Source organism: Balaenoptera physalus (genome assembly GCF_965194825.1).
Source record: "Balaenoptera physalus genome assembly, chromosome: 8".
Classification (NCBI taxonomy): Eukaryota; Metazoa; Chordata; class Mammalia; order Artiodactyla; family Balaenopteridae; genus Balaenoptera; species Balaenoptera physalus.
In genome coordinates this window covers 59,026,792-59,050,259 of record NC_138887.1, presented here as the reverse complement: position 1 = coordinate 59,050,259, position 23,468 = coordinate 59,026,792, and the positions used below count along the sequence as shown (strand labels likewise).

The 23,468-nt window shown below is 35.1% G+C and overlaps 1 protein-coding gene and 1 long non-coding RNA gene across 5 annotated transcripts in view; one reads left to right on the top strand and one right to left on the bottom strand.

Annotated features, from left to right (window-relative positions):
• LOC309665928 overlaps window positions 1-15,418 on the top strand; it is a 55,508-nt gene extending 40,090 nt beyond the window's left edge. For 2 of the 4 annotated variants that reach the window (XR_014266767.1, XR_014266770.1), the window contains exons 2-5: window positions 4,639-4,799; window positions 12,263-12,338; window positions 13,187-13,303; window positions 14,495-15,418. This is a non-coding gene — a long non-coding RNA (uncharacterized lncRNA). The remainder of the gene's footprint in view (window positions 1-4,638; window positions 4,800-12,262; window positions 12,339-13,186; window positions 13,304-14,494) is intronic. The other 2 variants (XR_014266768.1, XR_014266769.1) reach the window with 1 other exon arrangement.
• Window positions 5,742-23,468, bottom strand: part of THSD7A (thrombospondin type 1 domain containing 7A) — a 460,784-nt gene continuing 443,057 nt past the window's right edge. Inside the window, exons 22-27 of the mRNA XM_082472820.1 lie at window positions 21,822-21,995; window positions 17,848-17,943; window positions 14,941-15,023; window positions 14,381-14,591; window positions 11,818-11,905; window positions 5,742-11,117 (exon numbers count right to left, since the gene is read on the bottom strand). Coding sequence (XP_082328946.1) covers window positions 11,033-11,117; window positions 11,818-11,905; window positions 14,381-14,591; window positions 14,941-15,023; window positions 17,848-17,943; window positions 21,822-21,995 — 737 coding nt within the window. The 3' untranslated portion in view covers window positions 5,742-11,032. The remainder of the gene's footprint in view (window positions 11,118-11,817; window positions 11,906-14,380; window positions 14,592-14,940; window positions 15,024-17,847; window positions 17,944-21,821; window positions 21,996-23,468) is intronic.

Below are 23,468 nucleotides of genomic sequence, written 5' to 3'. Positions count from 1 at the left end.
AGAATTGTATCAAAGTCCTCTTTAGTTTTTGGGTTTTTTTAAAATTTATTTATTTTTGGCCGCGTTGGGTCTTCGTTGCTGCTTGCGGTCTTTCTCTAGTTGCAGTGAGTGGGGCTGCTCTTCCTTGTGTGCTTCTCATTGCGGTGGCTTCTCCTGTTGCTGAGCACGGGCTCTAGGCGCGCAGGCTTTAGCAGTTGTGGCTTGCGGGCTCTAGAGCGCAGGCTCAGTAGTTGTGGCACAGGGGCTCAGTTGCTCCACGGCACGTGGGATCTTCCCAGACCAGGGCTCAAACGCGTGTCCCCTGCATTGGCAGGCGGATTCCTAACCACTGCGCCACCAGGGAAGTCCCATCTTTAGTTTAGTTTTTAATCGCTGAACAAATGTTGCCATAATCTTCTTGCAACATGCATTATACCATGATTACTACTAGACATGGCTTCAGTCCATCATTTTCTACTTCATTATTGGAGACATTTTAATTTGATTTAGCTGTGGATTCTTACTTATAGACGTTAGAATGAGCATGAGCATACAAAAATTAATTTTCTTGTAATTTTTAAAGATCTTTTAAACAAATATCAGATCAAAATCCTGTCCATTATGACTCCTTCTACAGTTAGGATACTTGCTTCTTGATTTATTTTTATAAATTATTTTTCCCATAGATAGCAAGGTAGTATCATCAGAAGACTTGTAGCCCTTGGGAAAAGATAGTAAAAAGTGATGAACACACACACACACACAAACCCCAGATGAATACTATAAATGAGGGAACCTTTTATAAAGATAAATTATGAAAGGGTACAGTTATACATCAGCTGTCAGACTGGCAGCTGGAGGGTCACTGGGGATGTGGTTTGACAGGGTTTTCATCACTATGAAAGACGAGGACACAGGCCTCTGACTCCCCTTAAGATGTTCACTCTCTCCTCCATACTACTTTCTAGACTCACTGCCTGACCCTGATTTTGAAATTCTTTTCACTCTTCCAGGAAATCAAGACATTGTATTCTAGAAGGAATGGATTTTAAATGGTCCATTAATGTATTTAACATGATTGCTGAATGTTCCCCTCTATTGTTCCAAAATGAATAATGGGGATTTGGGAAACACTTTGAATTGTAATTTTATTCTGTGCTTTCTGTTTTATTTTTGCTTGAAAGCAAGCAGATATTATAGCACTTGACTATTATTGATACCATAAAGTAAATTAATATAGTTTAAGACTTAATAGGATAGTCAGGCTGCTTTTATATCCTGGAACAAGGGTTTTTTTAAGAAATTTGCAATTGCCTTTTTCTTTTTTTTTTTTTTAACATCTTTATTGGAGTATAATTGCTTTACAATGGTGTGTTACTTTCTGCTTTATAACAAAGTGAATCAGTTATACATATATACCCATAACTCTTCCCTCTTGCATCTCCTCCCTCCCACCCTCCCTATCCCACCCCTCTAGGTGGTCACAGAGCACCGAGCTGATTTCCCTGTGCTATGCGGCTGCTTCCCACTAGCTAGCTATTTTACATTTGGTAGTGTATATATGTCCATGCCATTCTCTCACTTTGTCCCAGCTTACCCTTCCCCCTCCCTGTATCCTCAAGTCCATTCTCTAGTAGGTCTGCATCTTTATTCCCGTCTTGCCCCAGGTTCTTCATGACCATTTTTTTTTTTTTTTTTAGATTCTACATATATGTGTTAGCATAGAGTATTTGTTTTTCTCTTTCTGACTTACTTCACTCTGTATGACAGACTCTAGGTCCATCCACCTCACTACAAATAACTCAATTTCGTTTCTTTTTGTGGCTGAGTAATATTCCATTGTATATATGTGCCATATCTTCTTTATCCATTCATCTGTTGATGGACACTTAGGTTGCTTCCATGTCCTGACTATTGTAAATAGAGCTGCAATGAACATTGTGGTACATGACTCTTTTTGAATTATGGTTTTCTCAGGGTATATGCCCAGTAGTGGGATTGCTGGGTCGTATGGTAGTTCTATTTTTAGCTTTTTAAGGAACCTCCATACTGTTCTCCATAGTGGCTGTATCAATTTACATTCCCACCAACAGTGCAAGAGGGTTCCCTTTTCTCCACACCCTCTCCAGCATTAATTGTTTGTAGATTGTTTGATGATGGCCATTCTGACCGGTGTGAGATGATATCTCATTGTAGTTTTGATTTGCATTTCTCTAATGATTAATGATGTTGAGCATTCTTTCATGTGTTTGTTGGCAATCTGTGTATCTTCTTTGGAGAAATGTCTATTTAGGTCTTCTGCCCATTTTTGGATTGGGTTGTTTTTTTGATATTGAGCTGCATGAGCTGCTTGTAAATTTTGGAGATTAATCCTTTGTCAGTTGCTTCATTTGCAAATATTTTCTCCTATTCTGAGGGTTGTGTTTTCGTCTTGTTGATGGTTTCCTTTGCTGTGCAAAAGCTTTTAAATTTCATTAGGTCCCATTTGTTTATTTTTATTTTTATTTCCATTTCTCTAGAAGGTGGGTCAAAAAGGATCTTGCTGTGATTTATGTCGTAGAGTGTTCTGCCTATGTTTTCCTCTAAGGGTTTGATAGTGTTTGGCCTTACATTTAGGTCTTTAATCCATTTTGAGCTTATTTTTGTGTATGGTGTTAGGGAGTGTTCTAATTTCATTCTTTTACCTGTAGCTGCCCAGTTTTCCCAGCATCACTTATTGAAGAGGCTGTCTTTTCTCCACTGTATATTCTTGCCTCCTTTATCAAAGATAAGGTGACCATATGTGCGTTGGTTTATCTCTGGGCTTTCTATCTTGTTCCATTGATCTATATTTCTGTTTTTGTGCCAGTACCATACTGTCTTGATTACTGTAGCTTTGTAATATAGTCTGAAGTCAGGGAGCCTGATTCCTCCAGCTCCGTTTTCCTTTCTCAAGATTGCTTTGGCTATTCGGGGTCTTTTGTGTTTCCATACAAATTGTGAAAATTTTTGTTCTAGTTCTGTGAAAAATGCCATTGGTAATTTGATAGGGATTGCATTGAATCTGTAGATTGCTTTGGGTAGTACAGTCATTTTCACAATGTTGATTCTTCCAATCCAAGAACATGGTATATCTCTCCATCTATTTGTATCATCTTTAATTTCTTTCATCAGTGTCTTATAATTTTCTGCATACAGGTCTTTTGTCTCCTTAGGTAGGTTTATTCCTCGATATTGTATTCTTTTTGTTGCAATTGCCTTTTTCTTAATCAGCCTCCCTCCTTTATTTCTGGGTATTCCCTGCTCCCTCATGTCTCCCACTGGAATTTCCCATGCCATGAAATTAAAATTAAGAGAAAGCTATGACAGAATTCTCTTTCATAGACTCCATTCTCAAGACAGTTTTTCAAATTCCGTAGTCCACGTCTTCCTGGCATGTCCTCAGCTGTTATCCTTCCATGATGCCAGGCTCAGTCATTACTGATTTTATTTCTTTGAGTGCTCTGTTACTATTCTTCCCATGTCACAACATTGTGCTTTCTGAGGAATTTAGGTGAACCTACTTGTGGCAAGTGAAATGAATATAAAATGATTCATGATGGAGTACTGACAACTTTAAGCTTTGGATGAATTAGTTGGTCACTTAACCCTAGTGGTCTCTTTATAATTGATTTCCTAATTAACCTTAACTACTCTTTGTCCATAAACCTCACAGTTCACTAATTCTTTTGTTCAGGTATTCATCCAACAAGAATTTATTGTTCTTGCTATGTGTTGGGCTTCATTCCAGGCAAGGAACAAAACAGATAAAGACCTGGCCTCTCTCATGTGTGTGTGAGAGACAGTAAAAACACAACCACCATCCAAAAAGATACATAATATAAGGTGCCATAAAGAAAACTAAAGAAGAGCAGGAGGATAGAAGAGTGACAGTGTCAATGAAGGCTTCTCAGATGAGGTGGCATTTGAGCAGAGACCTGCATGAAGTAAGGGAGCTGCCAGGCCTATATCAACGGGAAGAGTGTTCCAGGTAGAGATAACAGTAAGGGCAGTGCTCTAAGGAAAGTGTGTGGTTTTAATAGAAGATTGGGTTCCAACTTCATCACCTCCATGTGACATTGGCCTCAAGGGTTAGCATGAGAGGGGAGGCGAGCATGCTCAGAAATAGCAGAGAGCTGGGGGCAGTGAAGCGGCAGGGGCCCTTGTAAGAGCATCTCTGCGTGGGATAGAAAACTAGATGTGGAGAAATAAAATTCAGAAAGTTTTCTTTACCAAAAAATTTAAATTTAACTGATGGCCTAAAATTAACAACCACTTTGGTATCACCAAAATTGCCATTTAAAAATGATATGTAATAGGGGACCAAATGCAAATAGCCAACATACAGGAAAAGATAAAAGTTGCTCACATTTGCTAGTCAGCAAGGAAATGAAAACAATGAGAGGGATTATTGATGTTTTGTTTTAGCCTGGACTGAGTGTTTTTCATAACTCAAATTGTGACCAAAGAGCTATGGGATTTGCATTATTAGAGTTGCCAAGGGGAGGACAAAGGACATTTTAGTGTGTTTGAAACAGTAATAGGAAAAGAAATGAAGCTGTTTTCTAATTGTATCTACTAAATTTAGCCCGTTTCTCTCTCTCTGTTCTCCTTTTCTACCCCTGTCCCCATCATATTCAGATTATATGATCAAGGAGAAAAATATGGCCGGATACGTATCAGACTGTTGACTTGAGTTACCTTGGCAGGGAGATGCTGTGGAGGAATGTGGAATGGGGGAGGGGGAGTGATCTGGAGAAAAAAAAGAAAAAAGACTGCAACATCTGAAAGTCTGACTGCATGTAAGCATTTTCGTATGTACATACTGTCTTCAGAGTAATTGACACCAAGACCTGTAAATTGTAGTGTGTGTTGGCTTTTCTTTGGAGTATGTTCAGAGTTTAATGAAAGGAATCACTAGGGACTCAGACCAGCAAAATGTAGACCAGATGTGTTCATATTTGTGTTTGCAGGACATAAATTAGAGATGCAAAATGAAAAATGAAGTTAGTGATTGACTATGAATGTCCAGATACATATAAAGAAATATGTGGGTTATTTAAAAAATTTTCATCTAGATTGAGCTGTAATGAACAATACAGAAAATAAGGAGACTGCAGATCACAGGTTTTTCAACAAGCGTTTGAGGCTAGCTGTATATTTGGAGTGGTTCATACACTGTGTTTAACAGGTTCCTTGCTCATTAGTTATATTTTAGCAAACAGCGATTTCAGAAAATGTTTTAGTTGCAAGCTACCCTAGCAGTAATTTATCTAATTTGTGCATCTCTTCCTGAATTTGTTAATGTGTGAATCTTAATTTTGGGAATGAAGGGGATCTTAATTTGTTAATGTGTGAGCTTCTGCCTTGTTTTTTAGGTTGGTCTTTTTCTGGTAGACATAGGGAAAATGGACAGGGAGAGGCTCGCCTTCTGACTGAGGGGGAAAGAAGAGCTGCACCGTATTCTAGAGTACCTTATGATCCTCTGCTATTTAGTCTTTTTAAATTTACTGGAAACCAAGAAGAGTTCCTTTGTCCAGGATGATTAATCTGTAGCCTCTGCAGACTTTGAAAGTAAAGGTTTGCATCTCTCAAACTTTCTAAATTGGAATTGTTAAAAAAAAAAAAAAAAGACCGAGGAAAGTGCAGTACAGTAGTAAAAAGATTTGGTTTTCCACTGAAAAAAAAATTTAACCCACATTTGAGCAGCAAATGGTGCAAATTAAAACACAGATACACATGAGTAGAATGAAAATGATTTCCGTGTTTATGTTCATCACCAACATAGTTATTTACAAATAACCCATATGAAAATGTAAAAAAAGCATATTACATCTTCACATGCCATCTATATTAACTGAATAAAGCTTAGTGACATTATTTGCAAATCTGTAGTTAATTGTACATAGACATTTTGTGCGTTAAAAAAGAAATGTACATAATTTAAAATAAATTACATTACACAATTTACAAAGTAATATTAACAAAAACTTCTTAGACAGCTGCCTCCTTACTTAAACAAAATATTAATAAATACTCAGGTAATTAAATTAACCAAGAAACATATTTAGGGGATTATAATTTATAGAAAGACATTGCAAATGTAATAAAGTTATATTTTACAATGACAGATACTGATCGCTTCAAATCTTTGTACTAGAAATAGGCAGGAAAAAGTATCAGAAAGGAAATCTTAGTGTTTCCTTTGAAAAAATAAACATAAATAGAGTCCTGAAAAATAGTTGGGAAAAGCTCACTGAGGGTTCAAAGTAGGTAATCTAGAAACTATTGTTTAAAAAAAAAATCTACAAAACACAAGACTGACACCCAGTGATAGTTTAAATAGACTAGAGGTTTTCGATCACTGGAAACATGACTCTCACAAGCTAAATGTCTTCATATAACTGCCATTTTAAGATCTGCCTTGGTAGAGGCACGAAAACATAAAACTACAAAATTAACTCTATCCATTTAGCATTTGTTTCACTCATTTCATTATGTAGACATAACCATTTTACAGTTTCCCTGCTAGATACAGAATTATATCGCACTGGAAAACATCCTTTTTATAAAGAGTCATGTCTGCTGGGCCCACACTCCAGTTTCAGACGCCTGAAATCCTGCCCTGCACTCCCAGCCACCTGAGGGCAGGACCAGAAGAGACAGGCAGAAGTTTCAGTTCTCACATCTTAATTAGACCCAGGAAAGATCACTGACGTGATTCCTCACAGATTTGTTCATGGACTGCTCTCCTTTCAATGCCCTCAAGCTTCAAGTGGAAATAGAACAAGAAACATATTTGAATTTGGTAATATTTTTACAAATAGTGAGACCCTAGATCATTTGGGAAGCCTGATTCTTGCAAATCTGTTCAAACCTTGATTCAGCCTAAGAATAAGCTCTTCTGTAAGTTTTGAAAGGTGCAGGCCTCCCTCGCTGTCTTGTAGGCTAGCACGTGGACAAAGGCACGAGGGGAAGATTGGTGGAGGCGGACAGTACTGGGTAGGACTAAATCTAAGGTAGGAATTGACATTTTTACAGAAAACGTCTATTTTTTTTTTCTTTTGGCATGTCCTCCACAGCTTTTCTTTTTCACTCATGTCTTTGACCAGTACACTCTGTTTAAATCAGCCTGTTCACACTCTAAATGACACTTTGACTCCAATAGGAAAGACATATAGGTATTCACCGCTTTTTTTTTTCTTATTAAAAATGTAGGCATGTTTAGCAGAAGGTGGTTCTGAGGGAAGCAGACAAGATTAGTTGTTGATAAGAGAGCAGAGTAGACAGAGATCAGGCACTGAATATCATCATAAAGGAGAAGGATATACAGGGAGTTAGAGGAGATTAAAAAAAAAATTGAGAGGTGTTACTTGCCACTATGACCACTGCCACCTGCCTTGAGGGTAGAGGAGCCATATAGCCAAAGCCTGCCAGCATGGCCCGAGACATGGACATTACATAGGGAAAAATACTAACCATGTTGAACACTAAATCTAGAGTGAAGGGTGATGTGTGTGTCATTTTCACTCATTAAGCATTTTTCCTTGTTTTGAATGTCTTAGATATATATGTAAACAAAAGCCATTACTAATATTTTACAGTGCCTAGCAGAGTGTCTTACATATGATAATTCAATAAATATTTGTCTTGTTATAGGTACTTGTGCTTTGTTATATTTAACAACATGCTTTTATGCACTCCTTTTTAAATTAGCTTTAAGCTACACCAGAGTCCTCAAAAGGGCTTTGAAATAAGGATTGTGGTCAATTTCCTAGATTAGATATTGATGAATGAGCAAATCACCCTCTTTCAAGAGAGATCAGTTATGCCACTTCTATGTCGTTTAAATGGAAACGGTCCAACAAAATAGCATAATACTGTGTCAATATTTTTCATTTCTTTTTTTGAAACCAAGCAAACCTTCATACTTATAGAACAGTAATTCTTAATCTTTGTGGGCTCACAGACCATTTTGGTAAGGCAAAAGTGTCAATAGACAAGTTACTACTATATTGCCCTCCTGAATTCTTAGAATGAACAGGAGGAATAAGGTTTTGATGAAATTCCAGGAAAGTACTTAACTCATTATTGACTCATGCCAGGAACAAAAATAAGGCCATTTTCATGTTATAAACATGAATATAGTAACCTTCATTTGTCCAAAATAGTCAGCTAGCTACATTCTCCTCTTTGTACCTTTCTAACAAGAGGCCATCCAGTATTTATTTATCCTAATGATGAACTTCCAGTATGCTCCCTAGTGTTAGATCACATTGAACCTAGTTTCCTTCATATCTGTAAAAGGTAATCAATTATGAATAAAATTATCTTGTATTTTCATGACATTTTATAATGTTGATCTATTCATTTAATTTTAACAATATAGATAGGATGATACTGATCTGCTTTCTGAATTAATGACTTTTAAATGATTGTAAGTATAGCATTAGTAGCAACAACATTTTATTCTAGTCAACAATTTCAAGGGTATTGGGTATGGCACGCATTTCGTAAGACTGTCAGTGAAACTCTTCAAGTAACTGCAACGGACTATTTCTCAACCATTTTGGACAAATGGAGTTCATTTTATTCAAAGAGATCAACTTGAGGATTATCTGGAAGACCCCTGAGTACATATATTGACAATCACAGTTTTAGGGTGACAATATTATTTTTGTCTTCCTCTTTAATAAGACAGATGAAATGGAATTTGTTTTTATGCTTTTCCTTGTTTAAATCCTTGGTTTAAGGTAAAATTCTCATTTTCCTGACATGCTGTTTGCTTAGAAATGATTTACATGTTGCTTAATACAGTGAATGTTGAATAAGGAATTAGTGCTTACCACATTTAATGCTTATCGAAATATGTAGAAATCTGTTTATTTGAGGGACAACGACATTCCAATCTATCTTTTGTAATCTTTGCAAATACTCTAGCAAACAGTAGGGGGAGTTCAAACTCTAGTATGAAGGTAAGATACCTTCTAGTCCAAACCACTTGTATAGCTACACAGCTACGTTTAAGATAGAATAGCTTGTGATGCTATTTTTTAAAGACCTGAAAACGTAACGTCCTTCCGTCTCCCAAAGGTTGTCGCAATAAATGTTGCCTGAAAAATGGTATCGCTTTTTAATGGCATCTTTTGAATTTTCCTTTCATACGAAAGAAACCAGCCGAGTTAGATATCATTTTACTGTGCCATTCCCAGGGCTACATCTGTGAAAAATATAGCTACTTCCAATACAGTGATAAGCTGAATGACTGTTTTTCATTTTTGAAATTAAACACTGATTGCAGTCTGAGGGTAAATGAATGAAAGCTCAAGATTACACAATGGAGAGTGAGTTAGCACTGAAAAAGCTTCTAGACCAGGGACCAGCAAACCACAACAAATGTGGCCTGCTGACTTCTTTTAAAGGAAGTTTTATTGGAAAACATCCATGCTCATTCTTTTATGTACTGTACTGTGTATTGTCTATGGCTGCATTCTCACAACAGCAGAATGGAGAAGTTGCAACATAGACCTGGCTGAAAATCTTTACCATCTCACCTTTTACAGAAAAAAGTGTGCCACCCTTGGTCTAGATATTTAATGAAGCCCTGAACAAAATATTTATTCTTCTCTTTTAAAAATTCTAGTTTTTGATATCATACATTAAAAAGACTCGCTTCAAATTTTACCGGTGAGAAAGACAAAACCATGGATTTTGAAATACGTTCCATCTGAAACTAGGAAAACAAATCAGGGAGAAAGAAAAAAATCAACACACAATTTTGATTTCTTTTAGTTACAAAAATCACGAACACATTATTTTTTCCGTCTGCTCAAAATTAAAAAGACAACCAGCTCCTTTTTTTCTTTTCTTTTCTTTTTTTAACAAAGATAACAAGTATAAAAATCTAGTCATAAACAGCCTTCAAAGTACAATTAAAAAGCCAACTAGAGGGATCCATCTATCTTTTGGAGGGTTAGTGAGTTCGGGACTTAAACACTTAAATTACCGCCATGTTGTTGATTTCACAATGGCTGCAGTGATGAGGAAGAATGTGAGCAGCAGATGTAATAGCTAATTCCATCCTGTCGCCATCCCAACAGAACTTCACTCTCTTTAGGACACAAGAACTTGTAAATGTCTCCATGACACTCTGAGCACACATGTCTTCATCCCATATGAAAAGAGGCAGTTTCTATGGCAATACTGGTTAAGTGCCTATCATGCTGCACTAATATAGTGCAAAAATGTGCCTTCCATATAGCAAAAAAGATGCAGGCAACCAGTTTGAAAATTAGAGAAAGTAGAAACATACTATATTAACACAAGCAAATTAGTTTTCCAGACAATAACCGCTATAAAATACGGAACTTAAGGACTCTTCTAAGGTACTAGTACCTGTCCAGCATTTGTAGTTTGGAGAGAGACAAGAATTAAGTCTTATAAAAGGGTCTTTGCCTTTGAAATGCAGGTCAATGAAACTATCATCAATCACCAGGATGCTGAATTTATTCAGTGGGTTTTCTGCTCAGTTTAGAGTTTATCTTTATTCACCATTAAAATTGCTTATTAACAAGTACATAATCTGACATAATGTGTATCATCAATTGAGTATATATGTTGTTATGTTTGACTATAGTAGCGTAGAGATCTTGGTATAAACTCTTCATGCGAAAATGTTACTATGGTTAACTGCAGACAGAGGCTTGCATCAGGCATCCTAACTGGCCAATCCCACCACCGTTATTTTAGAGATGAAAGTGAATTATCAGTTGGTAGATTTCAGAAAGATCACATAAAACTCTCAGAATGCAGCATGTATTCAACTAAATCTCCTAGAATTCTCAAGGCTGATGGTTTCTATGTAAGTGGTACTGTCTTGATATCTCCAGTGGCACTGTGATTTTCACTCTTAATGATGATCTTTTAAGAAGTTACAATGTATTTTAATCCATACAGTTTGAATAGCTTTGTGGCCTCTGGATATCTACAGCAAAGGTAGAAAGCTGAGACTGGTTGTTGCAGGATAAGTTATGGTTTACATGTCTGCATCTCCATCATAGGCTAAGGTTAAAGGTTTCAGTCGGTTGTTTTGCCTTCTTTGGGGTTTCTTTGGCTTTTTGCTGTAAAGAAAAAAAAATCATTAAAAATGGGAGAAAGAAAATCAATATTCAATTGCAATTTTTATTGTTTTAAATGAAAAAATTGGAAACATTGATAAACCTAAATTGCTTAATTGCCTACACTGCCTAAATTCAACCTTAAAATTTGATTTTCTGGTTTTTTAATTTCTCTGTTTTATGCTCTGAATAAACTTGAAACAGAAACCTTGAAATATTTTATTATCCTGTAAAAGATGAATTGTTTAAATGGAATTCCTCTAGTACTAACAATGGAAATAATGTTATAGTATAATCATTTATATTTGTCCATAAACTTTTATAAATAACACAATTTATAATTAATGTTTCAAAAGATAGTTGAATTGGTTATTACCATAATATCTTCCTCAGCAGTAATTCAATATAAAAATCTACAGTTCATCGTAAGTATACAAAGTAATATTTGCTTATAGAACCAAGGAGAACATACTTGAGAAGATGGCCTGGGGCAGCTCTGGCTCATCTTCAGAAATTAAATGGCTCAGATTTGGTAGTTTTTAGACTATCTAAGACTAAAGCCATGCTTATTCAGAAATTCAGATGAACACTAATGTGGAATACTTATTTGAGACATTAGATTGCTGTTCCTGGTTATGGCCAGTTGAAAGTGTTTCCTCTGAAATAGAGATCCCCTTAGATTTTGAAATATTTAAACACTCACCAAGCTAGATAGATCATGGAGACAATGAAGACGAGTAACACAAATGCCCCAGCTGCTACACCGTAAACCCAGGTCTTTAGTCTCCCATCTAAGAAGAATGGATATTAGTCATTAATTTACATTAGTCTGGTATATATATGACAGTCTTTAACTACAACCAATGACCAGTCACATATGACCAAGTCCTTTCAAAACTCAAAATGAATTATTGCTTAGGCATAATTAATGATTAATGCAAAGCTGCTATAGTGAGTTAGATGGTCCTTCATTAAAGATAAATTATCAATGAAAATTGAATTGAAAAGCAATGAAGTTTGAATTCAAGTTCAGATTTCAAGTTAACAGGTCTAAATTTCTGCTGCTGCTTATCTGAATTTTATTTTAAACCCAATATATGTGTAATGGTAATATAAACATTTTCTTCTGATGTTCATTCTATCTTTAGAATGGCAGTTGTGAGAAGAGAAGAAAAAATAATGCAATTTCGAGAAAGTCCTACAACTTTGAGTTAATGCTGACAGGTATCTCAATGTAAACTTTGTCGTTTAAATATTTTTTCCAGATGAATTGATAGTAAATATATTTAACATTTTTGGAATTAATAATCCTTTATTTAGTTTATACTTAGAGCGTGCTTTAAAACTGATTCGACGATATCATTTGTAAAAACAGCCAAGTTTGATTAACATATAAAAGGATCTCTAAGTAACTTTTTTCTGTCTTTTCTATTGTATGGAATCAGGACAGGAATTTTTCTTTTTTTCCAGTTTTATGACAAGAACTTTTAAAATTTGGTTTTCTGGTCTCATTCTCTTTGAACTTCTCAGTTTTATATTCTGGATAAACTTCAAACGAGTGATACTATTAATGACTTTGCCTAACTTGATTCTCACACCAACATATATTTTCTGTTGCACACATACAGCTAAACATATGATTTTAGAATTAAAATTATAGATTGGGCAAACTGACCCCACAGATACTCTGGTTTATCCAATATTTGGAAGGCATCAAAAGCAAATTAGTACTATGAACTTTTTTTTTTTTTTTTGCCTAGAGCTGGATCAATTAGGGGTTCACTTGCTGGAAATAAACTAAGTTAATATTCTAAATACCCTTTTTTTTTTTTCTCTCAATTCTAAAGATTTAAAAAATTTGAGTCTGGGTTCAAAATCAAAAGAGCTCTATTGGGTTTATTTGCGCTGAGAGAAATTCGACAAATATTTTTGGGTTTTTCATAAACCAAGAGCAAGGTCTAATTGTATGTTTTTAGAACATGTACCTTTTTAATATATTAAAATGTTCACTTTAGGAAAACTATCTATTAAATGAAAAATGACAATAATAATATTCTCTCTTTAAAAATCAGTTTTGATGTGAGGAGGTCTGCTTGGATTTTTGGTCAGGGTCAAGACTGCAAATGGCCATTTGCTGGTCCGCTGTCCTGGACTCTGAGAGGAAGAGTTTCCCATGCTTACAGAAACAGGTCAGCTTTACAAAATAAATTTTATTTTCAGCTCAAAACCTAATCAAGCCAGGGATGATGTGGTTAAATATGAATCACCCCAATATTGAACATACTTTAAAAAAGATTCCCAATAGTGATTCACCAGTAAGGGAAAGTGTTTTGACTAAATGCATTAACAATAGAGATGTGCTGGCTATGCAAATCGCTTCCTTCCTTTCTCATGTTTCTAACGGAGTCAGGAAGTAGTTTATGCCTGGCTTTGCCTGGAGATTTCCTTCGGTCATGAACTAGTCATCCCTCTAGGGTGTGAGAAAAAGTGTCATGATCTTAGTTACCATATAGCTCTTGTAGCACATTTTTAAGCACCAGCTTAGTTCTAGGGCTAAGCATATGGTTGAATCAACTGAAGAGAGAAAATGTGCAGAGTAAGGATAGCATCTGATGAGGCTTCAAGCTTTTGTCTGTATGGGCTTCAAGTCCATTACTAGATACATTACGAGCTGTCTGTTGAATATGACAGGGGTCTGGTCAGTCTCCAAGTTTAGATTGTCCCATCTAGACAGGAAGGCTCCATCCCTGCCCCCGTTAATCTGGTGCTAGTATAGATTCTGAGTATTTGAGTGTGCCAACTCTAAGGGTTGGTAGAAATTGGTTTGGCTGCCAAGTATCTCCTGCATTGCTGATCTTCAAATATTTAACACTCTGTGGTGAAATGGAAAAATTCTTTAATGTCTTTATAGTTTTATTTGTTCGAGTTCTGAATGACAACACTTTTTTCCTAATATTTTCATTGTTAGATTTCTTTGTTCAATGTGAAAATAATTATACTTCTAAGTTTAGGACTGAAATTAAAATAAATAATATCAATCCTAAAATTTTTGTCAGAAGAAAGTAATTTCATTTTTCTGAATTTTCAGCATGAGAGCTTTTTTCGTAATAGTAGAAAATTATAATAATATATGGCAGTATCAACATAAATGACTATACATAAAATAATTAACTCATATGAAAATGCTTGCTCATTTTTTTAATCCTTTGGAATTGATTAAATATATAGCTAAAGAATTCTACATCAACACTGTCTAGTCACTTCACCTGGCCCAAATGGCTGTAGAAACCAGGTCCTTCCCCGTCCTGCTGGGTTACTGGAGGGTTGGGTTGGATGTACTGCCCGACTGGTTTTCACATCTCCTCTTTTGTCCTCCACAGTGGGTATCACCACCACGGGGATAAGTGTGCATTGCTCAAGTGTACCATTGGAAGACATGACTTCAGTGTACCCTTCTTCACAACTGCATATCCTTGTCTGCAGGAGAACAAGACTTATACTGTACATGCAAGGTGATCTTTTTAAGCATAACAGACCTGACTTGAAGAGCAGGCTTTAAAGAAATATTGTTCTGGGAATTTACTTCATGTAATTTCTGTCGTAACTACGTAAAAAAGAACACACTTTTTGTCCCTTTACAAACTTATTCTAACAGTAGAAGCAAGTGCATTCAGAATTGTTTATAGTGATAAAAGAAGAGGTCCCCAAATAGAATTTTTATGCCTCAAGACATGCTTTTTTGGGGTGGGGGAATGGATTGTACCAGAGGCAGTGGGGGTGACAAATGATGAAGCTGGCTTGCCTACTCTAATGAATTCACACATACCTCGCTACAGTACGAGTGGGGTTGACTACACGGTGGATTACAAGACCTGTCAGCATCAGGCTGGCGCACTACCAAGCAGCCCCCTGCAGAACAGAAAATCATATTTTGACAAGTAGCATCTCTTGCAATGATTAAAAATACATCATTGTTGTAGACTTGTCTTTGAATCCTGAACCACCTTGGGAATCCCACAGACTTTTCTGAGGGCAGCTGACTGAAATATTTGGTTGACCTTGAGCACTTTATTTAGGATCTTGAGGCTCTTCTTATTCAGAGGAGACAGCGTAGTACCTGCCACTCAGCAGGTGCTCAATAAGCACCTGTTGAATGGATGATTTTATAGTTGCTACTTTGAAAACACTAATTGCCTGCAAGCTATTTATCATAGTTTCTGAGTCCAAGTCCAGCACTAAAAAGCAGATTTAATATTCTTTTAAAATTCTTTCTTGGTTATTCAAATAAATAGTTTTCATGTTAAGATGTCCCTTTGATTCATGTGACTATCTTGTATATGTATTTTTTATAGTACATGTTTGTTTTTGAGAAAATCACTAATTCAGGATATTTTTTGGGTATAAGAAAACAAAGGCAGCTACTAAGTGTATGTTTGCACTATTGTTTTAACTTGACATTGCAGTTCTCTGTTTAGTCCTCTTCTTTCTTCCTTCAAGTACAGTACCAGGTGTGCCGAAGTCGTTGTTATAATGAAGTTTCAAGACAAGAATAGATGTCATAAAGAAACAGTATTGGTGGCATGGAAAGAACTGATAGTTTCAAACCATACTTGTTCAACTTAGAATTTTAGCAAAGCAAAATTTTTCCTTTGTTTGTGGAATTGATGATCCTCTGGAATCTAATCAAAGGTGCCTATTAATTCCTTGCCTTATCTCTCTATATTATAAACCAAATATTCACAGAAAAATTGTTATGGAAAAGCAGTTAGTCATTGCAAGGCAGTTGCAGTTACATGGCTATATTGAAGTTATCATCATTATACATATGAAGACAAAGTAAAACAGCATCTTGAGTTTCTTATAAGGACAAATATTCATAAAATTAAAGCAATCAAGGTAGATAATATACTTTACATGCTTGTCTATTTCTCATAAAGAATCTCATCTCTCCTAAAAGATGGAAGAAGAATGCATACAGAGTTTATCACAAATCATTTACACATTTTTTTGGGGGGGTATAAAACAGCATTAGAAGGGAATAAATACATGGGATACTTATATGGAAAAGAAATTGAAAATATGATTTCTACAGGTAAGTCTTTTAAAATTTGACTTACCTTTTTGCATTGGGGAATAGCCCCAATTTCAGTGTGAAAAGAGCTTTTAACATGTAGAAGAAAAGGCAGACAACTATTTTTTGCATCCATATTTGGAAAAAAAAAAAAACACTGAAAACTAATAGGATCCTCTGGGGAAGCTGTAAAATTCCCTCTGAATAGTTTAAAGAAGAATGTAGACATTCATTTTCAACACCTGAGTTGAGTGGACCACCTCTATAATGCCTTTGGGTTCAGAAAGCCTATGCTTCTCTTCCCAGAACTCTGTCTCCCTCTGTTGCCTCTGAGAGTGGTGTGCTTGGAACAGATTTTTCTTCCAGAAAATAATAGTGTGAGAGAGCAAAGGGTTTCTTGGTAGGTGTCTTTTCTTTGTTATAGATGTATCTATCCACTGGGAGTTGCTATTATCAAGTGTTTCTTAACACAGATTTCTCATGTATAAAATCTTATCTTCACAAGAATACAATCTGACATCCTGCTCTAGCTTTCATGAGGAAATGAGTAATTAGGTTTCAATAAATCCAGGTAATTTAAAATTCAGTATAAAAATTTATGCTTTCCAAAAAGCATATCGACCCCTGCCTCCTATCATCTTACTGTAGATATTACAGTTAAATTTATAAATGGACATTACTCAGAGGCAACAAAATGCACATTACTTTTTCTCCCTGCCAGAGGGTCAAAACAATGGCAGCAAGTCAGCAGGTCCTCCTGAACAGTTAACTGTCAATACTCAGGCTGCTGCTATGCTATGGAGATTCCTGTAGATGAGATCTCTACAAATACATTGTTTAAGAAGAGACATTAGATCTTTGGGTCCATGGGCTTGAGGCTGAGGTTCTGTTCTGACCCTGGTTTCTTTGTAGGAAATTTGCAGGGTGGTTCACTCCATCTCTGGAGCCAATTTTCTTCCCTCTTCAAAGGGTCTTTGGGATCCCTTGCATTTACTGGACTCAGATAAGGAAACTTCAGTAACTGTAGATTAGAGTAGTTCTTGGGGGTATATTTGGGTCAAAGGAAATTCAAAAAAAGTTCTTCATTTGGATTTCTTCTTTCAATGTACAATGATTTTTGACTTGGGACAGAGTAGGTAGATTGGCTACTTATATGCTCTGGGCTTGAGTTTTACCAATAGGTCTTCTATATTAATTAATAAAAAACTATAAATCATAGATTTCTGAATTTAAGCAAAATATTTGGATTTGTGTAATCATATTCTCGTGGCAATATTTTTGGACGGCATGTATATTGCCTTTAAGGCACAGAAACAGAGTCAACAAAATATTGACTTTCTTAGCACGTAAGAAGTTATTAATATATAAGATTTCTAGGAAAAACAATCTGAGAATTATTTACTTAAAATCATTTATTAGAATTAGTATTTTAATTAAATTATAGCAGCAATGTCTAAAATGGCTGGGTGAGGGAGAATTTAATTGAAACATTAAACAGTAAAATATTTTATCATTGGTCATCAGGTACACAGCTCAGGTGTCCTGAACCCAACCACGTGTGGAATACTGAAAGAATATCTTTCTTTTCTTAATTATTTTCTTTAACCAATTACATGTGTGTTACAGGAAGACTTTCAAAGAATAAAGAAATGGGAGGTTTACCTGTTACATTTATACCATCTGATCTTTGACACCAGACTGTTCGGGAAGAGCCCTTCCAAGCACTAGCCATCCATTTATACTCGTAACACTGTCCATCTGCAGGAACACAATAAACATTAACAGAGGCATTCTGTAGGCCAGCGGAACAATCATGGAGATAGGGTATTCATAAAATATTTATAAACAATTGGAAAGGGATGAGAAGTCCATCCTGTATGATTCAAATGTCAAGTTATTATCCAGAAGTTGCCATATAAATGTTACACAATTCCAGATACATACCTAAATTCCAACTAATCTTCCATGTCTGCTGTCATACTATCTAATGTGAACCTGGATTTTCAATTTAATTTTATGTTTATTTGAAGTATTATAAAATATCCAACATACAGACAAGGACAGAGAATAATTTAAAAATAATTTTAAAAATATGCAATTACCTATCATTCAATTTTAACTAATATTTAACTAATATTACCATTTAGTCATATTTGCTTTAGGTTTTTTTTTGCTTGTTGATGAGTAAAAAAAGTAACAAATAAACTTGATGTTCTATTATATTGCTTCCTGATCTGATCTCCCTCCTTGTTTCTCCAGCAATACCCAGTCTTCTGAAGTAGATACATGCATTTCTGTGACATGTTTTTAATTCTTTTAATATAAATAGAATGTAACCTATAAATGATTTATATAATTATTTTTAGGGGTTTTTTTTGTTTGGTTTTTTTGGTCTGTGTTGGCTCTTTGTTGCTGCACGTGGGCTTTCTCTAGTTGTGGTAAGCAGGGGCTACTCTTCGTTGCAGTGCGCGGGCTTCTCTTGTTGCAGAGCACAAGCTCTAGGCGCGTGGGCTTCAGTAGTTGCAGAGTGTGGGCTCAGTAGTTGTGGCGCACGGGCTTAGTTGCTCTGCAGCATGTGGGATCTTCCCGAACCAGGGGTCGAACCCATATCCCCTGCATTGACAGGTGGATTCTTAACCACCGTGCCACCAGGGAAGTCCTTTAGACAGTCTTAAAATTTAAAAAGTATCATACTGATACATATGATACATACATCTTTTTGAAACTTAATAGTCAATGTTATATGTAACATAAAATGTTATAAATGAAATATTTCTATGTGATGTTTTTAATGCAGACATAGTCAATTTATTTTAACTGCTACATAGAATTCCATGGTACTATCTACTACAATTTATTTAGCTATTTCCTCTGTGGGTGGACTTTTAGGTTGTTTTCAACTTATGCTATTATAACAATGCCTCAGTGGTCAGTCTTGTGCAAGCCTCCTGGTGCTTCTTCAAGGTAAATATTTAGAAGGGAAATTTCTGGGTATCACTGTAGGGACAGCTGCAACTTTACTAAATACAGCTCATTCTTTTCTTTAAAAGGTGACAATTTATATACCCACCAGCACTGAATAAGAGTTACTATTACTCCAAACCCTCACAAACATTTATAAATTCCAGATTTAAATTTCTTGTCAGTCTTGTGGGTGTGGAAAGCTATCTTGTCATTTTTAACTTGTAGTTGATTACCAAAGCTATTAAACAGTGATAAAAATATTTGGGGGCATTTAAATTTCCTCTTGTGAATTGCTTATGTATATCTTTTGGCTCCCCCCACCCCTTTTTTTCTACTGAAATCTATGCCTTTTCATATTGGGGTGTGGGAATTTTTTATTCTAGAATAACAATTCTCAAATTATGGTCCAGGGACCAGGGAAGACTTTGACATTCTTTCAGAGTACGTGTGTGAGGATTTTCCCCTTTAACTACACACCTGGGTAAGTAAGGCTGGATTTTCTTCATATACATAAACTAAACTAAGATGGCAATAGACTGAATGCAGAAGCAGAGAAGAGAAGCCAGCTGTCTTCTGTTAAGCCAGATGTTAAGCCAGAGATTTGAAAAAGTGTAAAACGAGACCATGCCTGTCATTAAAGTTATTTTCTTTTTGTTTTGGAAAATAGTTATTTTTCAGGAAATATTTATGGTAACAAATTGATTTATGATTGTTTTAAATAAATTATCAAATATTTTAAAACATCAGTTGTCACTTTTTAATATGAAAAATTCTGATATATATAACTCACAGAGAAAAGCAGTTTGGGGTACTCAGCAATTTTACAAGTATGAAATTGTCTTGGAATGCTGAAAAGATTTAGGATAGTTGTTCTAGACACTAATTCCTTAAAATTGACTTCACAAATATCTTTTCTAAGTCTGTGGCTTGTCCGGTAACTTTATGATCTATTTTACAGTGTAGAAGATTCAAATTTTGATTTAAAAGAATTTTTGTTTTTCATTTTAGTTTGTGATTTTGGTGTTGTATTGGGGAGATTTTCCTCATCTTTTTTTTCTACCCAACTTTGTTTTATTTCTTAAGATTTCACAATAAATGGGAGTTGTCTGTTTCTTTAAATTTTAGTAAAACTCATAATTAAAGCCATTTAGGTTTTAGTGTATGTGCATGTGTGAGAATATTTGATAGACTTGTGTTTTTAATAGTTGCAGAATCTATGGTTTAGCTTCTCTATTACTCTTGATAAATAACATTCTAAATTGTTGTCAAGGTTTTACATTTATTAGCAAAATTTATTCATAGAATTATATTTTTAAACAAACACTATTTTATTATTAGTAGTAATATTACCCTTTTTTTTTCGTCATTGATTTTGCATGAGGTGGTCTATTTTGTTAGTTTGGTCAAAAAAACAAGCTATTGGTTTTGTTGATTATCTTGTTTATTTGTTTTCTATCTCATTGAATTTGTATTTATCAGTACCGTATACACTCTATTTCCTATTTTTTTTTAAATTGGGTTGAAAGTCTAGCTCTTATTAAACTTTTCTCCCTCCTATATAAGAATGTAAAGCTTCAAATTCCCTTCTAAGTACTTCTGTGCTGCATCCTGCATAACATTTGATATGTAATGCTCTAGAAATGTAGCTTTCAGTTTTCACTTCTGTGTGGGCATGGGGAGAATTTCTTTGCAATTGTTACTGATTCCTAATTTTACTTCATTGTCATTTCAGGGTAAACAATTCTTTTTCTTTTCTTGGGAATTATTTCATTTATTGTAACCTCTGACCTTTCTCTCCTTTACCTACCCAGGAATATGAAATGTTTTATCTGGTTGGTAAATTTGGGAAGACTTAACTAAGAAGGTGGATAATTCTATAATTCTTGGGTTAAGGCATCTAGCTCAATTGGCTTTCATTCTAAGCATTGTTCTCCAACATTCTAAGCTTTCTTCAACTTTTCAGTAATATAGATGTTATTTTGGCTCCTATTTGCTAATATATGTCATACTCAATTGCTTCAGAACACAAGCAGGAATGAGAGGGTTGTTTGTTGAGCAAGACATTCTCCACTAGATAACAATTCTTTTTTTTTCATTTAGATTTCTTCTGTGTTCCCAAACTAGAACATTTTAATGCTCTGTGGTTCTTGTGAATGTCATCTATTGCTTATATTGGGTGCATGGCTCTATGTGTATGTACACATATACACACAGACATATAAAGATGTATTTTTATATATGCTGTATGTCAAATTCAGACTAATCCTTACCAATACTTAGATTTATCAATTTCCGAGAATATAGTAAAATATCTCATTTTGCTGTTGCTTTGTAATTTTTCTTTCTTTCTTTTGATTTAAATAAAGTGAGGATATTCTTAGATTCACACATCATCAGGGTTGCTACAGGTGTACAAATAACATGCTCCTAATGATCTCAGCCTTCTTTAGCTCATAAAACTTAGAAATATTTTTACAATATTTCATTTATGAAGGGTGGCAAGACTTTTATTCTCTAAATATTTAGAATTCAGAATCATACCCTTAACTCAATTCTCAACTTTAAGTGATATCTTAGCAAATTTGCTTATTTAACAGAAAATTTTATATCTTATACTTTTGCTTATCAACACAAAACTAAAATAAATAGATTTTATGAATGGTAGCACTCACCATCACATGATTTTGTTTCTAACATCTGCTCTGGGCACAGATGTTGATTCTCTAGCTCTTGTATAATCACCGCTCTGGAACGGACCTGTATTCCACCAAAACCTAGGTCCTCACCATTCACACAGGTCAGCTGACACAGGCTCCAGGAAGACCACTCCTTCAAATAACAGTCACCTGCAAAACACAGGTTTGTAGTTTATACCCATACCCATAAAGAATAGCCAGCCAGATAATCATTTTATGTTTAACCCGACTAAGCAATGTTTTTAGGTATGCCAGTCATTCATGATATTTGTAAGATTTGTATAAGTATTTAATATTTGCAAGTTTGTATGTGGTTTTGTAAGTAAGTTTGTATTAATAGTGTTATTTTCTGAGTGGATGTTACTGAGTATAGCATATGTGTTGCTTAATGATATCAAAGGTAAACTATGGTTTGAAGGAGCTTGTCCATCATGATTTCCCTTCTCTTAAGTGACAACAATACTTGATTAAAACCTGCTACTATCACTCTTGTCATTATCATCATAAAGGGGTTTATTAAGCACTTGGTACTATTAAAAGAAAATCTAAATATACATAGGACTTGTCTTCTAGGTGTTCAAAATTTCAAAGAGCTTGAAGTCCAAGGCTGAGAAAGCTGGTATTTATGCTTGGTTTCTGTTTCTTCCCAAAGTTGTGGAGGTGAGACAGATAACCAAGCAGCTGCAGTAGTGGCAATAATGAACACAATTTCCTCTGATCTACATCTTCAGTCAACTTCCTCCCCTTTTTTCAATTATTTATTGAAGAGTAATATACATGCAAAATGATGACACATCATAAATGCACAGATAGCTGAATTTTCAGTCTGATTAAATACCCATGTAACCAACCTCCAAATCAAGCAACAGAGCATTCTCAGAATCTCAGAAACCCTCCTCATGTTATACATGGAATAGAACCATATGTACTTTTTTTAATGTCTGGTTTCTTTCACTCATTTATGTTTTGAGAACCATCACATATTTATGTTGCTCTAACTTGCTCATTTTTACTGCTGTGCTTTATTTATAAACAAACCACTATTTACATTTCGATTCTACTATTGATGGGCATGTGGAGAGTTGTAAATTTTTCCTATTATGAATACTGCTGCTGTGAACATTTTAGTATGAGTCTTTTGGTGAACTTATATATGCATTTCTTTTGGGTATATAACTAGAAAATAGTTACAGTTATATAGGAATTGTTGGGCCATAGTATATCATGTGTTCATCTTCAACCATTTTCAGAACAGGGAAGATTTAATGAAATACACCTTTCTCATATACTCATTCATTCTTCAGGACTGACTGCTTGGTGATACTGTTCAGAGGATGCAGTACATTTTGATCAACACAAATCCATAAGGGATTCTTATCACTTTAATTATTCCAGCCATATCGCATGAATAATTTAAATTGCCTTATATTATACTGAAGATGTCTAATGTTAGCAAAAAGTTACCTGGAGATCTGATTAATGAAAAAACTTCTTGTGCCAGGATTAAGAAATCCTGGAAAGACATGAATTACTGACTAACAGATAACATGTATAATACTAAAGTGGAGTGATCTTTGTACACCTTTACTATAGTGTGTCATTATTACTCTGTCTAATGTCATC